Source organism: Saimiri boliviensis, chromosome 5 (genome assembly GCF_048565385.1).
Source record: "Saimiri boliviensis isolate mSaiBol1 chromosome 5, mSaiBol1.pri, whole genome shotgun sequence".
NCBI lineage: Eukaryota > Metazoa > Chordata > Mammalia > Primates > Cebidae > Saimiri > Saimiri boliviensis.
In genome coordinates, this window is record NC_133453.1 from 146,708,081 (window position 1) to 146,732,805 (window position 24,725).

The following is a 24,725-nucleotide window of genomic DNA, read 5'->3' on the forward strand; positions in this document are numbered from 1 at the left end:
CAACACTGCTAAGTTCACTTACTAGTTCCAAAAAATGCTTATAAATTCCATTGGATATTCTACGTGTGTCATGATGTCACCTGTGAATAAAGATAGTTTGCTTCTTCTTTTCCAATCTGGACGCTTTTTAATTATAATTTATTGTTTGACTTCACTGGCTAGAATATCCAGGAAAATGTTGGATAGAAGTGGTGAAAGTAGGCATCCTTATCTCCCTCTTGATCTTTGGGGGAAAGCTTTCTTTCATCAGTAGGTGTCAGGTTAGCTGTAGGCTCTTTTGTAAATACTTTACGTAGGATTGAGGAAGTTTTCTTCTATTTCTATTTCTCTGAGTGTTTTCTAAAATCAGGAATGAATGCTGGATTTTACCAAAGGCTCTTGCTGCATTTACTGATATGATTGTGTAGTTTCTGTTTCTCAGTTTGTTAATATGAAAAACTATGTTGATTGACTTTTGAATGTTGAACTAGCTTTTCATTCTTGGGATGAAACTCACTTGGTCATGATGTAGTATCCTTTTTATATGCTGCCAAATTCAATTTGCTAAAATTTTGCTCCGTGTTTTCACATTTTTCTTCATGAGGAATATTTGTCTGTAGTCTTTCTTGGTTTTGTATTAGAGTAATGCTGGCCCAAAGAATGAATGAGTTGGGAAGTATAACCTCTTTTGAATTTTCTGAAAGAGCTGATATAATTTTTTCTTTGTATATTGTGGTAGAATTTAGCAATGAAGCTATCGATCCTTACAGTTCTCTGTTAGAAAGTTTTAAACAACAGCTTAGATCTCTTTAATAAATATAGAGCTATCCAAATCATTTATTTATTTATTTATTTATTTTTGCAGAGGTGGTATTTTGTACCTTTCAAATAATTTGTGAATTTCATTTAAGTTGTTGCACATAATTATTGGCACAAAATTGTTTATAATATTCCTTTATAATCCTTTTAGTATCTTGAGAATCTGTACTGAGGTCATCTCTGTCATTCTTGATATTGTTAATTTGCATCTCTTCTTCATCTGATTATCTGTTTATCAATTTTATTGATCTCAAAGAACCCACTTTTGGTTTCACTGAGTTTCTCTACTATTTTTCTGTTTACTATTTCATTTTTTCTTCTAGTCTTTATTATTTTATTTCTTCTGTCTACTTGGGTTTAGTTTGCTCTTTCTTTTTCTAGTTTTCAAGGTAAAAATTAAGGTAATTGGTTTGGGGCCTTGCTTCTTTTCTAATAAAGGTGTTTAACTTTTACATTTTCTTATAGGTACTGTCGTTTCCTTGAGTAATTTTTTCCTGTTTTTTATGCCTCTCCTTCAAGGTTTCCAATTAGACTTATTTTAGGCTGTTTACATTTTCCTGCAGCTCATGGATGCTTTAATTTTTAATTATTTTATTTTATGCTTTTTAGAGGTGGGGGTCTTATTATGTAGCCCAGGCCAACCTCAAATTCCTGGGCCCAAGCAATCATCCTGCTTCAGCCTCCCAAATAGCTGGCATTACAGGGATGCACCACCATACCTGGCTTTCAGTGATGTCTTTAATATTTCTTTACTTCGATTTTATTTCTGTGTTTCATTTTGCATTTTTTCCATTGCTATGTCTTCACGTTCACTAATCTTTTTTTTTTTTTTTTTTTGTAATAAGCAATCTGCTGTTAACTCCATTGAGTTACTTTTTCATCTCAGATGTAGTCTTCATCTCTGGGAGTTCAATTTGGGCTTTAAAAAGTATCTTCCCTATCTTTACTTAAATATTTGAATACCATGTCAGTATGTACCTTATTATGTTTCACAGAATACAGTTATAGTAACTTTCAGTGCCCTTGTCTGATAATTCTAACATCTCTGCCAGTTCTGGTTTGACTTTGATTGAACAGTTTCTCTTCATTATGGATCCTATGTTCCTGCTACTTTGCATTCCTGATAACTTCTGTTGGGTGCCAGACAGCAAGACTTTTGCATTATTTGATGCTGGACAAGTTTATATTTCTCTAACTATTATTGAGCTTTGTTGTAGAATGAAGTTACATTTCTTGGAAGTACTCTTGAGAGAGGAGGTAAAAAGAGGCTAGCTAGGCAGATAGTTAGGGCAGAGAGTCCTTGGCAGAACTTCCCTTCTACCAAAAAGCAGCCCAGAAAATCACTTCTCTTCTAACGAAGAACAGTCTGGAAGTTGGGGCTGCAAACATAGATAAGGAAGCTGAAAGCTTGCATGGGGGATGCCTGTAGCTGCAGACAGAAAGGGGTATGTGGAGTCAGGCATGTCCACTATGGGGGCTCCACCTCCCCTTTTTAAGCACATACATAGTAGGAAAGCAATGTGGAGTAGCTCAGGCAAAAGATCTGTCTGCATAATGAAAGGGTGGGGTGGGGGATGCCAGAGATTCACACTCTATGCAGATGGCACACCTGGTCCCAACTGTTTTTTTTCATGCCCTATATAGATAAGATACCGCCTCCTTGCTAGCTAGTTTATAAAAACCCTTGCATTTCGCTGCTGAATGGCAACCCTTTTCGGGAACCCTCTTTGCTGCAGAGAACTATTATCTTTCTTTCGCCTATTAAACTTCTGCTTCTGCTCTAATCTCACCCTTGGTGTGGCCATGTCCTTGATTTCCTTGGCTGTGAGACCAAGAACTTTGTGTCAGATAACGAGGCCATTTTACTTTGATCCTTTTAGATCTTGCTTTTAAGTTTCGTTAGGTGTGATCAGAATGGTTTACTTTACTTATTTTTATTTTGTTTAGAGTCAAGATCTTAGTGTGGCCTAGGCAGGAGTACAGTGGTGCCATCATAGTTCACGATAACCTTGAATTCTTGGGCTCAAGTGATCTCTTCACCTCAGCCTCTTAAGTAGCTAGGAGCACAGGCATATGCCATGATGCCCAGCTAATTTTTAGAAGATTTTTATAGAGACAGAGGTCTTGCTATGTTGTCCAGGCTAGTTTTGGACTCTTGTCCTCAAGCAATTCTCCTGCCTTGTCCTCCCAAAGTATTGATTTACAGGTATGAGCCACTGTACTCAGTTCTATAAAAGCGTTTATTATAGGGCTAATTATTCCCAATTACTGAGGCAAGATCCTTCCAGGTATTATATTCGGTGCTTGTCCGGCCTGGCTGGTGGACACAGGCACTTTCCTTGGCTCTGTCTCAGCCCTGGGCACTGTTCCCTCTAATCTTCTTAGGTGGTTCTCTGCCCAGCTGCATAGAGCTTCCTCACACACAGGTGCTGGTGAGCCTTGGCTGAGCGGCAGAGGCAAACCCTCTGTGAATCGCTGCAGTTCTCTCTCTGTGTAGCTGTCTCCTCTCTTAGGCTCTGACCTGTGAACTCCAGCCTCCTGGACTCCTGGGACTCTGAGCTCTGTCTCCTCCCACTGTGGAGTTGGCCAGGCTTCCTTTGGTTTCTTCCTCTCTGTACCACATATTAGAAACTTTCTCCAGGCAGTGAGCTGGACAATTACAGGGCTAACCTTGTTTGTTTACAATCTCTTGGGGACCACTGTCCTTCATGATCTGATGTTCAGTAACTTGTTTATCATATTTATCTTTTTCTTTTTCAGGCAAGAGGGCATACCCACATTCTGATACTGCATCTTGGCTGGAAGCAGAGGTTTTCTGGTGCCGTCTGTTTTAAAAGTTTTTATTATGGAAACATTAGTCCATCGCTTATAATAAACCTGTTTGCACCCACTGTTCAGGCTTAATAAAAATCAACTCATGGATAATATTGTTTCATTTCCTCTCCCACTCATTTGCCTATCCCCAGAAAACCCCGTTACTTCATCCACCCATGTCAGTATATACCTTATTTTTCTTAGCACTATCATAATAAAAATATCATATCTAAAAGTAGTTATTCTTTAATATCCAGTAAATGTTAAGTGCGCACATTTCTCAGATTGTCTTATAATTTTTCTTTTTTAGTTTGTTGGAATCAATATTCAAATAATGTGCATACATTATCACTGTTTGATAGATCTCTTAAGCCTTTTTAAATCTACAGCACAGGTTGGCAAACTACTGCCCATAAGCTGGCTGGCTGCCTGTTTTATAAATAAAAATTTTGTTAGAACCCAGCTGCCTATAGATTGCTTTAGGCAGGAAGGATCTTGAAGGCAGGGTCTTCTTCTCTTGTTTCTTCCTTGATCTCTCACTCCCAGCCCAGAGCCCCTCAGTGCCTGCTTGCAGATTGGAAACACGAAGGTTTGGCTTAGGTGGGAGTTCTTAATATGTAGCAGCCTCCTCTTTCCTGCCTAATCGAAGAAAATAGTTTAAATTGATTTCAGTTTGCACGGCTAATTTTTTATTTTACAAAGTGTTTAAGGACATGACTCTGAATCTGAGCTACGCTATCAGAGAGGGCTTCTGGTGGTCCTTCTGCTCCTTCCCTCTTCAGCTTGATTCAGTTTTGCCCACATTACCGAGTGCCCACTCAGGACAGCTCACCCACAGTACTGGGGCTCTTAGCCATGTGAAAGGGAATAACGTGGAATTCCTGGACCTCAGGGAGCCCTGGAGTGGTGAGCACGTAAGTGAGGCAAAGTGGAAGAACATAAAGTGATGGGGGGCACAGGGGAATGGGGAGGCTTTATCCATGCGCAGACACCAAGAAGGATGCTGGGATGAATGTGGTTGGCTTTCCAGAGAGGAACTGTTTAATTTCTTTTATTTGTATTTTTTTTTTTGAGAAGGAGTCTCACCCCAGGCTAGAGTGTAATAGTGTGATCTTGGCTCACTGCAACCTCCACCTTCTGGGTTCAAGCAATTCTCCTGCTTCAGACTCCCGAGTAGTTGGGGCTACAGGCACGTGCCACCATGCCTGGCTAATTTTTGTATTTTCAGTAGAGATGGGGTTTCACAATGTTGGTCAGGCTGGTCTTGAACTCCTGACCTCTGATCCACCCGACTCAGTCTCCCAAAGTGCTGGCATTACAGGTGTGAGCCACTGTACCTGGCGGAAGTGTTTAATTTCAAGCAGCCACAATGGCACAGACTTTTGAGTAAAACCAATAAAACAGGCCAGTGATGGTATCTGGGGGTTACAAGCTTTCCCAATAGGAAGGAAAGGAGGGAAATAAGATCTACTTAATCGATCAGCCTGACGCAAGGAAACTCACCGCAAATGGTCTTAATGGGTCTGTTTGTTTTAAGAGTATTTAAACATACTCATCTTTCTAAAGGAAGAATGTGTCTTTCTGAGTGGTGGCTAGAGAAAGGATCGGAGAATTCTGATCTGGAGAGGTTTATTTTGATTTTTTTTTTTTTTTTTGGCCATTTTTTCCCAAATATGTCTGGTCTAATGGCGGAACTCTCATCAGTGGAACAGGATGCTTGGAAGGGTAGCCAATGGTTTCCTTTCAGTATTTCTAGACCCACTGACAAGACAGTCCCAGCCCCAGCAGAAGGCCATCACACCTGGTGGTAGAGTAGTAACTCCTGCTTGGATTCATGGTCCCTAGACCACCTTTGTGTTCCCATTCAGGGGTGTGGGATTTGCCCACAGCAGTCCTCTAATTGCACAGTGAATTTTGGTAAATCAGTGGCATGTGCTCAAGACTCAGCAAATTTAGCTTGCTAAGCATGTGATGAATCGTAAAATAAGGCACAACAAATACATGCTGCAGCAGAAGTCCACAAAGTTCCACAGGAGGGCAAGGAATGATCAATGAATCCTCACCTCTTCACAGAAACTTCTTCCTCCAGACATCCAAGTGGTTTGCTTTCTCACCTCCTCAAATCTTTGTTCAGATGCATTTTTTTTTTTAGTGAAGCCTTCCCTGACAACCCTAATTTAAAACTGTACACACTCATACCTGCTTCCTTCTCCCTGACTTAGTTACCTCCACAGCACTCACGGCTAACATGCTATATAACTAATTTACATCGGTCTCCATGTGCATGAGGATTTCTGCCTGGCTGTCACTATAGCCAAGCAACTATTAACAGATCACTCTACTGAGGGACTCGTATGTGCAGGGCAAAGAGTGAACAAAACCTTGTAGGGCAAAAAAATCTCTTGGGCAAAGAGTGAACAAAACCTTGTAGGGTCCTTGCTGTCTGGGAGTTCATGATCCATCTTGGAGGAAGAGCTGAATTTTAACAGGGAGGCAGTGTGTGGAGGGGGAGGAGCAGCAGCAGCAATGGGCGGAGGCAGAAGTGCAGAGGTGGCTGTCCTGTCTGGGAAAGGGATGGTGAAGGGATGCCCCAGGTGATGAGGGAAGGGATGGAGTAGGACTACATGCTGAAGGGCTGGAGTATCAGGTGGAGAAGTTTATTTTGCAGGTAATTGGGGGGTGAGGGACGTATGAACATGTGAGGAAAGGGAGTTACCTGACTTGATTTTGTTTTGGAGAACCACTTCAGGGACATGCAAGGGGCTGATATTAGGTGAGATGGAGCAGAGGCCCCTCTTAGGGGCCTGCTGGGCACCTGCCCCCAAGCATGGAAATAAAAGGAAATTCTGAGTTCCTTCAAAGGCACCTAGCCAGCCCTGAGGAGTAAACGAGCAACTTAAGCAAGAAGGGAAGAATAGCTGAAAACAATAGCCAGGGAAGTTAAAGTCACAAAATAGACCAAAGTTCCCTATAGAGACTAAAGATAACATTTTAACACATGTCCTTGAGTTGACTTCCAGAAACCAGGACCCCCATCAAATGAAAAGTGCCATCTGCTGGCACGTAGACCTCAGACAGGGGAAACTGAGGACTCAACTTGGACCACCAGTCTTGGTTCTAAATTTCTTCTTGAGGGAGCTGGAGGAGGTCATGTCCACAGGCCAGAGCTAACATTCTTTTCTGCTGATCCCAAATTTGCAGACAAAGCTTCATCCCCTTAACCTACTGTAAATCAGAAAATCTTTGAATCCACCTACGACCTGTGCCCTCTGTCCTCCACCTGCTTCAAGATGTCCTGTCTTTTTAGGTGAAACTGACGTACAGCCTCTGCGTATTGATTTATGACTTTGCCTGTAACTTCTGCCCCCTGCCTTTATTTTATTATTATTATCTGAGACCAAGTTTTGTTCTTGTTGCCCAGGCTAGAGTGCAATGGCATGATCTCGGCTCACTGCAACCTCCGCCTCCTGGGTTCAAGCAATTCTCCTGCCTCATTCTCCTGAGTAGCTGGAATTATAGGGACCTGCCACCATGCCCAGCTAATTTTTGTATTTTTAGTAGAGATGGGGTTTCACCATGTTGGCCAGGCTGGCCTCGAACTACTGACCTTAGATGATCTGCCCACCTTGGCTTCCCAAAATGCTGGGATTACAGGTGTGAGCCACTGAGCCCGGCCTCACACTGCCTTTAAAAATTCTTACCTATATGGCATTGGGGGGCTCAGAGCTTGAACATGAGCTGCCCAATTCTCCTGGCTTGGTTCCCTGCAATAAACTTGTCACTTTCTCTCACTGCAATCTTGATGTCAGTGTTTGGCTTTGCTTCGCTGGGGGGCAGACCCAAGTTTGATTTGGTAACACAGGAAGTAGGCGAATAGGCAAGGCCACCCACTTCTGTCTAGAGGCAGCTAAGTGTTCACGTTCACTGTCTTGCCTCAGTTTACCAAGGTTGTGATCAGACTTTGCTCCTCCTTCCTCTTATTGGCCTTCCTCTACTGTACTGTGATTCCCATCATTGCAGTGTTTTTTTTTAACTTTTTATTTTGAAATAAATAAAAATATAAGAAGTTACAAAAGAGGGCCACGTACCTTATACTTAGCTTCTGCTATCATGAGGACTTATTTCCCTTTAGACATTTCCCCTCTAAATTCCTATATTATTGACATCCTTCCAATATAGATCTTTCTGAGGACTTACAACAAAAATATTTCATTCTTTGAAACACTGGCTTTAGATAAATCTTTACCCAAATAACTGACACCTTGAAGAATCCATCATACACAGAGAACCACAGTCTTCTTACCTGTGAAAGCCAAGGGCAGGACCCAGCAGTGGGTGAGGTGAGCACTCGCCACTGACACCCTCTCTCCCACTGGGTGCAGCCGGGACCCCTGGACGGAGTGGTGCACGCAGCAGCTACTGGGCTCAGGAAAGTAAACGGCAGCAGGTCGACGCAGGAAGGAGACCACCATTGGAAGTGCCACAGAGCTGGAGGTGACTGAGACACTTCCCCTACCTCCAGTCTCCCCAGTGTGGACTCAGTGCAGCTCCTAACCCAGAGTGGGCACTAATTCTAGGAAAAGCTCACCAACTTGGGCACAGAAACAGAAAAGGGGTCTCTAACATTCTGAGAAGCTCTGGAAATCTTTAATGTATCCTGTTTTTTCCTTTTTCTTCTATATTTTTTTCTTCTCTGTGCCCCAGAAGTTTTGTGGCCCTAGTAAGAAATGGCAGAAAATTAAAGTCATCAGGCCGGGCAAACTTCCTTTCCAACCAGAGGGTCTAAGGTCTTCAGAGGATGGGGAAAACCTTCATGCTTTTTCTCTCTGGCGTCTGGCTGCTTAGCTCCGACCTAGTGCGGTCAAGTGCACCAGAGAGTAGGGTAAATCAAGCCTCCACCACCTAAGCTGGCTGGAGGGCTGAGAAGGTTACAGTGAGGAAGGGCTTTGGGAGAGCAACCCCTGAAAGTTGCTGATGAACTCTTGGGCTTACCCTTGCGCTCTACATGTACGGATCTGGCCCTACACAGATGACGTAGACTTCTGAGTGCTGAAATGTGGGCTAGACTACTGCCAGAGTCCCAGGCTGGCCACTAGGTGGCACCTGTGCGAGACAGATCCGCTGCTCAAAGACTTTTCACAGCAATCACAAACCATACAAGTCTTGAGGGAACTTGGAATTTGTAGTCTGAATCCATTTGGGGTGGTTATCTTCTAAACTAAATATGATAATATTCACTGTAAGATTTTAATAATAACCAGAATCTCAAAACATGGTATTTAAAGTGTCTAGGATACAATTAGCATACTGACAGCTTACTCAGCATAGAAAAAGCCAGAGAAATCTCAACAGCTACTCCTGAGATGAAACAGATATTGGAATTATTTGACAAAGATTTTCAAGCATTTGTTAAAAATGTTGTACAAGTAAAGGAGGGTACTCTCAAAAAATACAGAAAGTCTTGCAAAGAAATAGAAGATATGAAGAACTAAGCGGAAATACTAAAAATGAAAAAATTTAACAACTAAAATAAAAAGCCCACTGGATGGTCTCACTAATGGAATAAAGATGATGGAGGAAGTAGTAAATTTATAAATAAATAAATAAATAGAAATGATTTAATCTGAACAACAGACAAAGATTGAAAAACTTGAGCAGAACCATAAAGATCTTAGGTAATAAAAGTCTGAGCTTTCTATCATCTGAGTCCCATAAGGAAAGAAAAAAAAGGCAGAAAAAAGAAACATGGAAAAAAATGGCTGAAAGTCTGGTTTACCACTAGAAGGCAATCAGTTTAATCTAGTATAGTAACAGTTTAAAGCCAAAAAAATCAGTTTATTAATTTTAAAAATTCAGCATCTATTTATTACAAAACTCTCAGCAAACTTGGAATAGAAAGAAATTTCCTTCACCTGATAAAGACCATCTACTAAAACTTACAGTCAACATTCTACTTAATGGTGATAGACTGCTTTTCTCAGAGATTACGAACAAGGCAAGGATCTTCTTTTTTTAACACTCCTATTCAACCTTTTGAATAGTCCTCGTCAGTGAAAAAAGCCAAGAAAACCAGAAAGACCTAGCGACTGGAAAGGAAAAAAAAAAACTGTCCTTATTCAGAGACAATATGATCATCTATGCAGAAAATACCAAGGAACACACACACACACACACACACACACACACACACACACACACACACAGAGACCTCCTAGAACAAACTGAGTTTAGATTTAGCAAGACTGCAGGATACAGGATCAGCACACAAAATCCATTATAGTTCTGTATATTACCAATAAACAAGTAGAAACTGAAATTTAAAAAAATACCATGTACAATAGCTCACAACCCCACCTCACATACACATATAACAAAACATGTATAGGATCTATATGCCAAAAACCATAAAATGTTGATGAAAGAACTTAATGGAGGCCCAAGTAAATAGAAATTATGGCACTCCTTCATGGACTGAAAGATACAACATAGGACTGACTTGTAGATTTACTAAAATTGTCAAAATCTCAGCAAAATGGTTTGGAATTATTTCACAAAGATTTTCAAGAAGTTGTTAAAAATATTGTACAAGTAAAGAAGTGTACTCTTAAAAAATACAGAAATTCTTGCAAAGAAATAGAAGATATGAAGAACTAAGTGAAAATACTAGAAATGAAAAAAATTTAACAACTAAATTTTGTTTAAAAAATTTAACAAGTAAATTAAATATATGAGCTCATCCAGTGGGTTTTCTATTTTAGATGTTTAGAGGCAAGCAGATCTTAAAATTCACATGGAAAGGCAAAAAAATAAATTGCTAAAACACATTTGAAAAAGAAGAATAAATTTAGAAAAATCACACTATCTGATTTTAAAACTCATTACAAATCTATAGATATCAATATGGTGCACTGTTGATAAAAGAACAGACATAATGATCAATAGAAACAAACCACTGTCTGGAAATATATTCCTTACAAATACCCTCAGTTGGCTTTTTGTCAAATATGCAAAGGCAATTCAATTTTAATGGAAGAAGAAAGATATATTCAATAAATGATGTTGAAACAATTAGATAGGCACATGCATAAAACAGAATCTGGACCTAAATCTCACATATTATACAAAAATCAACTCAAATGGATTGTAGATCTAAATGTAAAACATGAAAATACAAAACTCTTAAAAGACCAACTAGGAGAAAATCTTCATGACCTGGAATTATGCAAAATTTCTCAGATATGTCACTCAAAGCATGATCTATGCCAGAAAAAAGTCAGTTGGACTGCATGAGAATATAAAACTGTGCTCTGTGAAAGGCCCTGGTAAGAGACTGAAAAGTCAAGCACAGACTGGGAGAAGATATTTGCATGTATCTGAACAAAGGATTTATGCTCAGAATATGTAAACAACTCTTGAAATTCAGGTAAACAACTCAATTTAGACATAGGCAAAAAGCTTGAGCAGACATTTCATGAAAAAGAATAAAAAGAGAAAATAAATAGCATAAAAATTTTCAATATCATTAGTTATTAGGAAAATGAAAATTAAAACCATGAAGAAATACTGTCACAGCTATCAAATGGTTAAAATGAAATACCAAAAAAGGAAGAAATGCCAAGTGCTGACACAGATGGGGGCAGCTGGAGCTCTCAGACATTGCTGCTGGGAATGCAAAATGGCACAGTACTCTGGGAAACAGGTTAGCAGTTTCTTACAAGGTCAACATGTATTGAGCCTAGAAAACTTAAAACTATACTCACAAAATCCTGTTCTTAAACGTTTCTAGAAGCTCTAATAATAACTGCCAAAAATGGAAAACAACAGAAATGCGCCTGGACAGATGAGTGGATAAATAAACTGTGGTGCACCTGCAGAATGAAATACTATTCAGCAACAAAAAGGAATGGGTTACTGACGTATGACTTGGTGAGTCCCAAAATAATCTTACGGAGTGAAAAGGAGCCAGTTTCAAAAGATGAGGCTCTGCAGGACATTTATTTGATATTCCTGCAAAGAGACAAAACTAGTGATAGAAAATAGAGCACTAATTGCCAGTGGTTAGGGGTAGGGGAGGTCTGATTATAAAAGATATCAGGACAGAGAATCTGGAGGTAATGAAGTACTTCTGTGTCCTTAAAGTGGTAGTAATAACACAAATCCACATGTGTTAAAGTTCATGGAACGAGACACAAAAAAACTCAATATTTCTGTATCTTAGTATGAAAATACAAGTAAAAACATAAAGAGAAAACATTTGCTTCCCATTTAAGGCTGTCCAGACATCAATATTGATGTTAGTTCTAATTACAATAATGGCCACCTCAACCATGGTCTTCTATACGTTTTTGAGCATCTGCTACACGCTGCTTCTTTACCACACATTTTATATCACAACTTCTAATATTCACAGTCACCTTGTAAGGTGGGTTAAGCTCAACCAAGAAAAAAATCTGAGGGTAAGGGAAGTAAAATAATTTGTGCTATGTCTCACAGCTGATAAGTGGCTGAATCTGAACTCAAACTCAGATCTCACTGCCAACCTTGTTCCAAGCCCACTTCTCCACACTGCTGCCCACTTAACAAAAATAATGGAAATGGAAAGGGAGACATTATATAATATACACAGCAGGAAGGGAGAATTATAGTTTGATTTCCACAGATCACAAAACTCTCAGCATATTTTATTCTATACTTGAAGTTGGTTTGAAATTCTGAGAGGTTGGGGAAAATTTAAAAACTATGCTTTTGCCATTCCCATTTTCTGAGACTCCTCCAACAGCTGGTTGTTAATTTTCGTTATGACCGAATAGTTCTCTCCACTTCTGCAAATACACAATAATGCTTATTTTCCCTAAGTGACTTAAAGAATCATTGTGACTTACAGTTCTTGGCCAAGTATTTACTAATTCCACAAATTGCAGTTTTTACATTTGAAGTAAAGAGTAAGCAAAGTTCTGTCCTCTCACACAGCTGACCGTCCTGAGAAGTTGTAAGTGGTCCTTTATTTACATACCACTGCTACCACACACACACACACAAAGGTCAACCCATTTTAGAGACACAGAAACTAAACTTTAATTTTAGTTCACTATGATTATATCTGAATAAATTTTCTGAAAACATACATACAGATGATACACATCTGTCACACAGCAAATGATATCTCCATGAGAAGCAGGAGGATGAAGCCTGACTTCTTACTTGGGAATTATTCCCAGCCACTTTACTGGATAGTAGGTGCTTTTTCCACCAACAACCCTGGCCTAGAGTATTTTTGTCTCAGCTAAGACAGATAAGAAACTAAAGTCTCCCATAAAAGTATTTTCTTGAATGTTTTATAATTTCTGCTCCATTGAATATATTTTCTTAAATATAATAACTGTTGATAAATTTTGACTCGATATTGGTAGGATATATAACACAAGGCAAAGCCCAATTAGTGCTTTATGCAATTTTACTGTCAGGAGTTGGGTGATTTATTTCACACCCCAAATAAAAATAACAAAAATAATTTTATCACCAACACTTCCACTTTTGAGAGTCCAAATACCGTCCAAGTACCACTGTTGTCAGGTACCGAAAATCTTGTTTGGAAAGAGGTTATGCCCAGAATAGTGGTGTGGGGGACAAGGAGGTGGGCTTACCTTCCAGCAGGTCTCTGGCCAGACCAGGTTCTGCCCCCGTGGACCGAACAAAGTCTGACAGGACTGCGTCCATATCAAGAGTCATAGGATCATGTAGAAGTGCTGCCCAACACTCGGCCGAGGTGGGGTTTGGAAGCACACTAGAAACCATCCATCTGCAGGAAAGAAGAGAAAAGGCATTTTACCATGTAACGGAAATGGAGCTGTGCATGACAACTACAAGCAGAGACCTGAGGGAGGGAACGAGCCATTTCTACCTGCTGTCATATTTTCTGAAGTGGTCTGATCGAGCTCCTTTATTTTTAGGTAAGACATTATGTTATAGGACTTGAAGTAAAATATCATCCCTCTGTACATGCCATGTGAGAGGAGTCTGTTACAAGCTGAATGTTTGTGTTGTCTCCCCAAATTCGTATGTTGATATCTAATCTCCGAGGTGATAAAGACAGTGCCATCTATGAAGCAGGAAATGGGCCCTCATTAGACACCAAATTTGCTGGTTCCCTGATCTTAGACTTCCCAGCCTTCGGTGCTGTGTGGAATACATTTCTGTTGTTCATAAGCTGCCCAAGCTATTGTATTTTGACACAGTAGCCCAGATAGACTAAGGCAAGGGATCATCACTCTCTCCACCGCTCCTGACCTTACATTTTATTAATTCTAATAACTGATAGAAAAAAAGACTAGATTATTTTAAAATTTCAAACACCTAAGTATGTCTAGAAAAATTTCATTGGAGTTGCTAGATTTCTAATCCTCTTCCGAATTGTATAGACTAGTAATACTTCCACAATGTGATGAATGTTACCCACTCTATTCCAATTCTGCCTTTATCAGTGTGCCATCCTATGCCCTCAGCCCTCACCCCCTAGTTGGCTATTAAGGAGAGACTCCAGGTTAATCCACAGTTGACTGAAATGCCACACTTGCTAAAGATGGCTGCTCAACTATCTGCCATCTCTCTAGGAGCAGCCACCAATCCAACAACATCCTTAAGAACGTTGGGTTTCCCAGGCAGCATGATCCCAGCCAGAGAGATAGAAAAAGATGTGCAGCCTCTGGACTCAGGCTGACTGTAGTCGCCGACTGCTGGGGAAAAGCCACTGTCACATTGCAAGTGAGAGTGACTCACACTAGTGAATGGTTCTGGGGTCCTCAGTGGGTGCTCAGTCTTTGCTAAGCGCATCCTTGTGTTTGTGTAGACAAGAGGTCTGCAAGTTATGGCCCATGGGCCAAATGTGGTCTCCCACGGGCTTTTGTAAATGAAGTTTTACGGGGACACAGCCACACCCACTCTTTTACATCCTGTTGATGGCTGCTTTTGCACCTGGCTGAGTTGAGGAGTTCAAACAGAGACCCTATGGCCCACAAAACTAAAAAGATGTACTCTGTGGAACTCTATGGAAAAAGTCTGCAGACCCCATTACAGGCAATGGGAAATTTTACGCTAGAAAGTATGTAATTAATTTTACATATCGTGGGGTGAGTTTGAAGCCCATGCTATTGATGACTGTCCTCTGTTCCTTCTTTCAAAATAACCCACTGGGATGGGCGCTGCTTGGTGGAGTAGGTCTGGTGTCAGTGGTGCATGCCTTAGAGCCAGGCACGTAGCCTGATTTAACCCTGGCCCTCCCCTGTCTGGCTGTGACATGGGCGTCACGTCTCTGAGCCCTCCTGTGCTGTGAGAATGCGGAAATGAGCTCACCTAATGTTCGAGACCCTAAGGACTGGGGGTCTTACGCAGGGAGGTTTGTACCCTCAGGGACATTCACTGTGACCATCCCATCTTGCACACGGCTCCCACTGGTATAATTTTTAGTTGATGAGACTAGGAAATAAGAAAATTATCTGACCTGATGTATATGGTACCAATTAGGAAATTGATTTCTTCCTTCTCTCCATGCACCGGGGCCTCGGCCGGGAGAGTGTCTTCTTTTGTCACTGCCACCTGGAAAACAGATCAGAGAACAAGAGCATGTGATCTCCTTGCCCTCAGACTGAGGCCAGAGGCGGGCTTTTTGTCACAGGACGCTGCATCTGGGCCTTGACCAATTGCCTGAGGCACGTACTCTGTCTTTCTGGGCCCTACAGGTCCCTGCTCACCAGCTGACCCCCAGCTCCCATGCCCAGGGCCTGGCCAGGGGCTGTCTCAGCTTTCCTCATTTTAGCAAGCATTTCCATTTCAGTGAGGATCACTTGCACAGCACAGAGCTGTTTGAAACTTTATAAGCACATACCACATCAGTACATTCAATCTCAGTTATGTGGAGAAATACACATAACATGAAATTTACCATTTTAACCATTTTTAAGTGTACAATTCAGTGGCATTAAGTACATTTACACTACTGTTCACATCTGAACAATGAGGGTGAGAACAACCCTGCCTCTTAGAATTGCAGAAAGGATAAAATGAGATGATACTGAAAGAACATGCACCATTACTATTATCATCATTGACACTGATTAAAATCGGCAAATGTACTGTTCTGATCTTGAGAATCCGCCGTCGACTGCCCATACATGTATACATCCCTGTTTAGAGGGCAAATAATTAAATATGAAAAAAGTCAGGTTGTGTCCACCATGTCCAGCCTGGTGAGGAAGCCCACCCTGGGGGGAGATCGCAGGTGCCTGGGCTCCCTGGTGAATGAATTGGATGTTTCAACTGAGATGTCAACAGTCCAGAAGACTTCATGACCCATCCCTCGCCAGACGCCATTGTGACCTTGGTGAAGTGTGGTGCACTGGGGACAAAGGTTTCTGTGGATGCCACATTAGGGAAACACATATTCCAGAGCATTTTTATGGTTCAGACAAAAATTAAGAGAGCCCAGTGTCTTTCAGTGTGGGGGCATGAATTCTGGGAAGTTTGGCTCTGCCAAACATTCAAATGCATGGAGCAACGATCATTTCCAAAGCTTGTCCATGTATATTACTTACATAACCTCCACAACATAAGCTAGAGACAAAGATGAGTCTAAGAGTAATCTGGGCTGTGATGAAGCAATTTATCCAGGAAATTCAATGTAAAAAGCCCTGGGTAAGGAGGGGAGGTGCTTCTTACTGAGGAATAAGAAGAGAGGTTTGGCCAGGCAGCGACAGAGAGGCCCGTGTGAAAATCAAACAAAAGTGGCTACAGGAATGTCTATGGGTCGCACTGAAGTTCTTAGCATTATCGCAGGATTTTCACTCTTTAGTTATCCCCTTGGTGAAGCTGATACTCTCAAACACACGGTGTTGTGTCTTTGTGGGAACTGAGAAAGGCTCTAAGTGGTAACAGTGGGCAGTGCTGGGACCCACCGCTTGTACCTGAGGCTTAGAGAAGGCACACGTGTGGGCATTAAGCCCATTTCATTTGTCCAGCAGGTGCCCCAGGCTGGACACCCAACGGGCTCAATGGGAGGGAGACATGCCTTCTGTTCAGGGGCCATGACTGGGCTTCGTGCCAGCTCTCAGAGCATCTGGTGCCTTTAAAATAAAATATGAGCATAGATGCATCATTGGAAGCAAAACGTTTCCTTAGTTGACACTCACTCAATTGTACTTTTTCATAATTTTCTCCTAGTATGGAAAGATGGAAGAAAAATCTCTCCTAAAATTTATACCTTTGGGAATAGCAGTAAGTGTTGGATCTACTGGAGTTTTTTTTTTTTTTTTGTCTTATATGCATTGAAATGATATACTCATCAATGACATATCAAATTCTTCAAAGGTTCTTAATATAAGCCCAACAGCAGTTTAACTGACAGGAGAAAGTGGGGCACTGGCAATTATAAATGGCACCTCAACATCCCAATCACTATACTCTTGAGCTTAGATTTTTAGGCTAACAAGGAGAACACAGAATTAAGCAATGGTATCTATTTTTAAAATATTTTTTTTCCAATGAAAAATTTAAATATATGTAATAGTAGACAGAAGAGTATGTTAAAGCCAAATACCCATCACTCAGGCATGACAATTACCAACTCTTAGCCAACCATGCTGCTTCTCTATCTTCAACCCTTCCCCTGCTCACATCATTTTGAAGCCAATTCCAGATAACACATTATTTCATCCACACTTACTTCCATCTCTCTCTAGAAGACTTTTAAAAACATAACCACAGTACCAGAATTCCCACCTAGAAATTAACAATAATTCTTCAGTGTAATTAATATACAGTGTGCAAATTTCCAATGTCATCAAATGTTACAAGTTCACATATTTAGTTTTTCAGTTGGTTTGAGTCAGAATTCAAATAAGATCTCTCATCGTGATTGGTTGAAATGTCTTTTTTAATCTACAGATTCTGCCTGCATCTTTTTTCCTCTGTATGTTGAAAAATCTCACATATATTTTTTTCTATAGAGTTTTCTATCATCTGGCTTTGACTGATTGCTCCTGTAGTGGAGCAATCCAACACAGTGCTCCTCTGTCCTCTGTATTTTGTGTAAATCAGCATGAGGATATAAGACTTGATCAGATTTAGGTTTGATTTGGGGCACATTTTGGTGCTGTCTTCTTCTATCAGTTGGCACTGAGTATTTGACTGTCTCTGCTTGTGGTGGTAGCAGCCACTGATAATCACTGCCTTAAACCCAGCAATTCAAGATGGGGTGCTGAGAATGATGGTTTCCAGGTTCATCCATGTCCCTACAAAGGACGTGAACTCATCGTTTTTGATGGCTGCGTAATATTCCACGGTGTATATGTACCACATTTTCCCTATCCAGTCTATCATCCAACCATCATTCTCAGCAAACTGACACAAGAGCAGAAAATCAAGCACCAAATGTTCTCACTCATAGGCGGGTGTTGAACAATGAGAACACATGGACACAGGGAGGGGAGCACTACACACTGGGGTCCGTTGGGGGGAAATGGGGGAGGGATGGGGGGTGGGGAGGTGGGAGGGGATAGCATGGGGAGAAAGGACAGATACAGGCGAGGGGACGGAAGGCAGAAAACCACACTGCGATGTGTGTACCTATGCAACAATCTTGCATGTTCTTCACATGTACCCCAAAACCTAAAATACAATTAAAAAAAAAAAAGAAAATATTCACCCCCCCACCAAAAAAAAAGATAGGTTGCATATATGGCCAGCATAATTCTTTCATTCATTCTTTGTTTATTATCTGGAATTCTTAAAGGGAAATTTCCACTAATCTACTATTTGGTCACCCAGTGGTAGACATCTAATAGAAAAGGCAAGATAGATGCTTTATTTGTAACCTTTTAACTCACCATTTTACTTGGACAAGATGGTTCACTGCCTTCCTTCAATGGGATCAATTTGTTACTTCTTTTTCTGAAATATTTTGCATTCGTCAATTTAAACACATTTTATAATTTCAATCTGTCCAATATAGAGCAGTTTCTGTCTTTACTGATGCTTAAGTCCTGAATGAAATTGCTTTAACACTAGTGTAGCTGATAGTTTCTTTTCTATCAGGTGTGACAAGATGTTTCAGGTCTCTCTTCTACATTTACTGTTCCGGATGTAGAAGTAGACATTTCTCCAAAGACTATGAGTCTTTTTTTATTGAGAATGGTTTTTCAAGACCATATTCTGGGTGCTTGGTGTACCCATAGCTAGTGGTTTAGGTACTGTTTGCAGGACTTTTTGCTAAGGTAAGAAATATGTTTGTTTTAATAAAAAATACACCTTGAGTTCATTCTAATATTTCCAATTCAAATGGAAGACTTAGGAGTTTTTACTTAACCTAATCTCTTTTATGTATGAACCTCCTTCCCCCACCGAATCCTAGTTCTTAATAAAATCAGGAATGATAGCATATTACACAGTTACCCTTTCAATTTATCCGGCTCAAATCAAAGCTATTGATTAATGTGTGTTAAATCTGTATCTTGCTATTTTGCTAAATTCTTACCATTTATAGCAATTTTCAATAGTTTTTAAGTTTTCCAGATACACAATCACATCAAATGCAAATATGGTTTGTGTTAATTCTTTTATTTTTTTGAGATAGAGTATATCTCTATTGCCCAATCTTGTCTGACTTAAGATGCTGGGTGTTGGCCCTTGGGATAAAAACACACACACACACACATGTGCGCACACGCACACACCCACACACATACGCACATATTTTTTACAAATTTAATTTAATTTAAGTTCCAGGATACATGTGCAGGATGTGCAGTTTCATTGCATAGGTAAATGTGTGCCATGGTGGTTTGTTGCACCTATTAACCCATCACCTAGGTATTAAGCCTTGCATACATTAGCTATTTATCTTGATGCTCACCATCCCCCGACCCCCCACAGGCCCCAGTGTTTGTTGTTCCCCTCCATGTGTCCATGTCTTCTTACCGTTCAGTTCCCACTTATAAGTGAGAACATGCGGTGTTTGGTTTTCTGTTTCTGTGTTAGTTTGTTGAGGATGATTTCCTGTTCCATCCATGTCCCTGCAAAGGACATGATCGCATTCCTTTTTGTTGTTGTTCTTTTTTTTTTTTTTTTTTTTGAGATGGAGTCTCACTCTGTCACCAGGCTAGAGTGCAGTGGTGCGAGCTCAGCTCACTGCAATTTCTGCAGGTTCAAGCGATTCTCCTGCCTCAGCGTCCCGAGTAGCTGGGACTACAGGCACATGCCACCACGCCCAGCTAATTATTATATTTTTAGTAGAGATGGGGTTTCACTGTGTTGGCCAGGATGGTCTTGATCTCCTGACCTTGTGATCTGCCCATGGCAGACTCCTAAAATGCTGGGATTACAGGCGTGAGCCACTGTGCCTGGCCGATCTCGTTCCTTTTTTATGGCTGTATAGTATTTCATGGTATATGTGTACCACATTTTCCTTAAAAATTTTTTCCCATAAGTTATTGGGGTACAGGTGGTATTTGGTTACATGAGTAAGTTCTTTAGTGGTGATTTGTAAGATTTTGGTGCACCTATCACCTGAGCAGTATACACTGCATCCTGTTTGTAGTCTTTTATCCCTCTCCCCATTCTTCCTGCCAAGTCCGCAAAGTCCATTGTATCATTCTTATGCCTTTACGTCCTCATAACTTAGCTCCCAAATATCAGAGAGAACATACTATGTTTGGTTTTCTATTCTTGAGTTACTTCACTTAGGACAATAGTCTCCAATATCATCCAGGTTGCTGCAAATGCCGTTAATTCATTCCTTTTTATGGCTAAGTAGTATTCCATTGTGTAAATACTACAGTTTCTTTATTCACTCATTAATGGCATTTGGATCGGTTCCATGATTTTGCAATTGTGAACTGTGCTGCTACAAACATGTGTGTGCAAGTATCTTTTTCATATAATGATTTGCTTTCCTCTGGGAAGATACCGAGTAGTGGGATTGCTGGATCAAATGGTAGTTCTCCTTTTAGTTCTTTAAGGAATCTTCACACTCTTTTCCATAGTGGCTGCACCAGTTTACACTCCCATTCAGCAGTGCAGAAGTGTTTCCCATTCACTGCATCCATGCCAACATCTATTGTTTGTTGATTTTCTTATGGTCATTCTTGCAGGAGTAAGATGGTATTGCATTGTGGTTTTGATTCACATTTCCCTGATCATTAGTGATGTCATGCATTTTTTCATATGTTTGTTGGCCATCTGTATATCTTCTTTTGAGAATTTTCTATTCATGTCTTTAGCCCACTTTTTGATGGGATTGTTTGTTATTTTTTGTACTGATTTGAGTTCATTGTAGATTCTAGATATTAGTCCTTCATCAGATGTATAGATTATGAAGGTTTTTTTCCACTCTGTGGGTTGTCTGTTTACTCTGCTGGCTGTTTCTTTTGCCATGCAAAGCTCTTTAGCTTAAATAAGTCTGAGCAATTTATCTTTGTTTTTTATTGCATTTACTTTTGGGTTCTTGGTCATAAAATCCTTGCCTAATCCAATGTCTAGAAGGGTTTAACCAATGTGATCTTCTAGAATTTTTCTTTATTTATTTATTATACTTTAACGTCTGGGGTACGTGTGCAAATCGTGCAGGTTTGTTGCATAGGTATACATGAACTCATCCTTTTTTATGACTGCATAGTACTCCATGGTGTGTATGTGCCACATTTTCTTTATCCAATCTATCCTTGATGGGCATTTGGGTTGGTTTCAAGTCTTTGCTATTGTAAACATTGCCACAATAAACATGCATGTGCATGTGTCTTTATAAATGAATGTTTTATAATCCTTCGGATACATACCCAGTAATGGGATTGCTGCAAGAATGACCCTCCACCCTCAAGTAGGTTCCAGTGTTGTTCCAGCGACAACAGTGCTCCTTTCTTTGTGTCCATGTGTACCCAATGTTTAGCTCCCACTTTTAGGTAAGAACATGTGGCATTTCGTTTTCTGTAAAATTCTTAAATTAATATTAATAAACTAGATTAAGCTATGGTTTTTACTCATGTGCAATCTTTGTCAAGTTTTATAGTTAATGTTATATACATAAAACAGAACTGAAAGTTTCACTTTCTTTTCAGTGTTCTGGATTAACCTAAGTAGCACCAGGGCCATTTGTGGTAGATTTGACCCACAAATTAATCTGTTCCTGGTGCTTCTTTTTTGGGGAGCTCTTTTATAATTTCCTCTAATTGTTCCCTATGGAAATTGCTCTGCCTAGTCTTTCTATCTCTATATGGTTTAATTTTGTTAGGTCATATCTTCCTAGAGATTGGTTTTCAAATTTATTTGAATGGAGTTAAAAAGATTCTTCCCATGGGCCTAAATCCCCTACATATCCCATTGACGAAAATAAATGCCACTTGCTGAGTGCCCACAATTACACTGATTGTGCTTAGTGCTTTATGGGTGAGTTAACTCTCATACAGGCAACAATTCCACAGGGACAGTGGTTTTGCTCCATTTTACTAAAGCCCAGAGTGCCCAGTGGCAGAGTAAAGATTCCCACATAGACTCACTTTGACCCAAAAGTCGCCATTCTTCCATCACATAGTACCATCCCTTTACAGTGGAACAGGGTGTCTTCAAAAGGTCTCAGGTCAAAACATCTGGTGCCTTTGAAATATATTATGTGCATAGATGTATGATTGGAAACAAAACATTTCCTTAGTTGACACTCACTCAATTGTACCTTTTCATAGTTTTCTCCCAGTATGGAAAGATGGAAGAAAAGTCTCTCCTAAAATCTACATCTTTGCGAAAACCAGTAAGCGTAGGACCTACTGAAGTTTTCTTCTGTGCACATTGAAATGATATACACATCAATGGCACGTCAAATTATTCAAGGGTTCTTCATATGACAGCAAGTGTACAGCTATCATCACAGTCATGGGCTTATAATCCCAAAAGGATTACAGACTGTTCATAAAAACTACAGATGCTCCTCAATTTATGATGGGGTTATATACCAATAAACATATCTTAAGTTGAAAATATAATAAGTTGAAAATGAATTTAATATTCCAGTAAATTCACGTTAAAGTTGAAATAAGTCAAACCATTGTAAGTCCAGATCCTCCCTGATTTATGATGGGGTAACCTCCCAAGAAACCTATCATAAAGTTAGAAAATCCTAAGCCAAACCATCCTAAATTTGGGATAGTTTGTAGATAATTTCTAAAGAATCCACAAGGAATAATAATCAGTAGTTTTGTAGATAAGATTTGAACATGAACAACCAAGTGAACTTGGTTGTAAGGCCATGAAACATGGTGACACTTGTTCTGACTTGTAGAAAGCTACAATCTCGCAACAGTGTAATATGCCCATACCCTGGAAAGATCATCTTACAAGAGAACCTCAGGGTCACGGAGATCATCTCATTCCTGAAAATGTGCAGCAGAGCTTGGCTGACAATTCTAAACCTCCGGCACTGGAATGCTTGCAAGGCCGCTTTGCTTTGAAAGATTTATGTTTTTATTCTTCAGGCTCACAAATGTAGCTGTTACACTGGCATAAAATATGTGCCTGAATCAGACCAATGTGCCATTGACAAGTGTTTAAATAAAAATTGAAAGAACTTACGATTCAGGTTGCTATTTTTCCTACTGATTCCAATCATTAAATCAGTTCTTCTTCTGGGTAAAGGTATCTTCTTTTCAAGGAAAAGACAGTCTAATGGGTTAGCCTCTCTTCCTGGCCTGCCACTGTCATTGTGACAGGTGGTGGGACACACCTTGCGCATTGAGCTGTCACCCAACCTACTTGCCTCCTTCTTCTCTCTGTGAAGGCTGCCCTGGAGGACAGGGTTCACATTTTATTTGTCTTAATATTACCACAAGCTGGGATATACAAGATAATAAATATGCTGAATATATGAACAAAAGGAAACTAAAAACACTAAACCTACCTTCATACTCCACTCTGATGGGTAGACATGAAAGCAACCAAAATTCCAATTAGATTGGAAGCAATACTCTCTTATTACTTACAAGCAAACCCATTAGAATACGAGAAAGGAACAGTTCTCTGTGCCTGGCAGATGAAGGCAACTGAAGGTAAGATGAATTTTTGAGGAGGATTAAGGAAGGGTGCAAAGAGGGCATTCTGGGCTGGATGAGCAACATGTGTGGACGCCAGGCAGATACCCTGGTGTGTCCAGGAGAGCTGGTGGCCAAGGGGCTGGGGGTGGAGGTGAGGGCCAGCCCTGGGGGCTGCCCGGGTGAGTAGCTCACCTATGTCATGAGGCCAGTGGGAAGTCGATGAGAGTTTCAGAGGAGAGAACTGATAGGAATAACACATGTTGTAGGAAAATAAATAAAGATACAAAAAATTGGCATCCAGAGCCCAGAAGACAATGGGCAGGTACTTGCCCCGTTTCTTAGATGTTGCCCACTGCCTACCCTTGTACCCACTGCAGACTGAATCTTGGTTTATCAGGGAGCAGTTGAGACCCTGGATTTCAGAGAAGACAGACAAAATTCCTGGCACCCAGGGATGAATTGCAATTGGTGAAAGCCAGTTATACCCCAACTTGGGATTCATCAATCTGCACGTGCCAAGCTGGATGATAATTCAGTTTCCCTGATGGAAAGAGATGCCAACGGGTTGGGTTTAGGGAAAAGCACTCGCTTACTTGACAGAAAGGGAAAGGCTTAAATGGAATAGGCCTTTCTCGTGCTGCCTTACTTCTTCTTTCTGCCTTGAATGAAGAAATAACATCTGCAAGTCCATTATACTTCTGGGAGTATGAAGTATAATGCAAGAGAACAAAACCCAACAAAAGTTGGGCAAAGTAGGAAGCTATTTCCAATGGCATCATGGAACACTTGCACAAGCTGTAGACAGCCCACCCCTGGACTTCTTATTATACTTCTCATCTAAGTATCTATTTGTTCAAGCCAGTTAAGTAAAATGTCTGGTTACTTGTAGCTGAATGTATTCCTAATTGACAGATGAAGGTAAAATGATTCAGATGTCAACACTAGAACAGAGGCAATAGGAAAAAAAAAAAACCCAAGGCAAATACCATTTATAAACATAGATGTACAACTTAAAGATTAGTAAATGAGGCCAAAAGATAGAAAAAGAAA

The 24,725-nt window shown here is 40.3% G+C and overlaps 1 protein-coding gene across 2 annotated transcripts in view; it reads right to left on the reverse strand.

The window, feature by feature from the left end:
• OTUD7A (OTU deubiquitinase 7A) overlaps positions 1–24,725 on the reverse strand; it is a 338,001-nt gene that overhangs the window by 123,385 nt on the left and 189,891 nt on the right. For both annotated transcript variants that reach the window (XM_074400130.1, XM_074400131.1), the window contains exons 3-4: positions 15,110–15,204; positions 13,257–13,411 (exon numbers count right to left, since the gene is read on the reverse strand). In XM_074400130.1, the coding sequence (XP_074256231.1) occupies positions 13,257–13,407 (151 nt within the window). In that variant the 5' untranslated portion in view covers positions 13,408–13,411; positions 15,110–15,204. The remainder of the gene's footprint in view (positions 1–13,256; positions 13,412–15,109; positions 15,205–24,725) is intronic.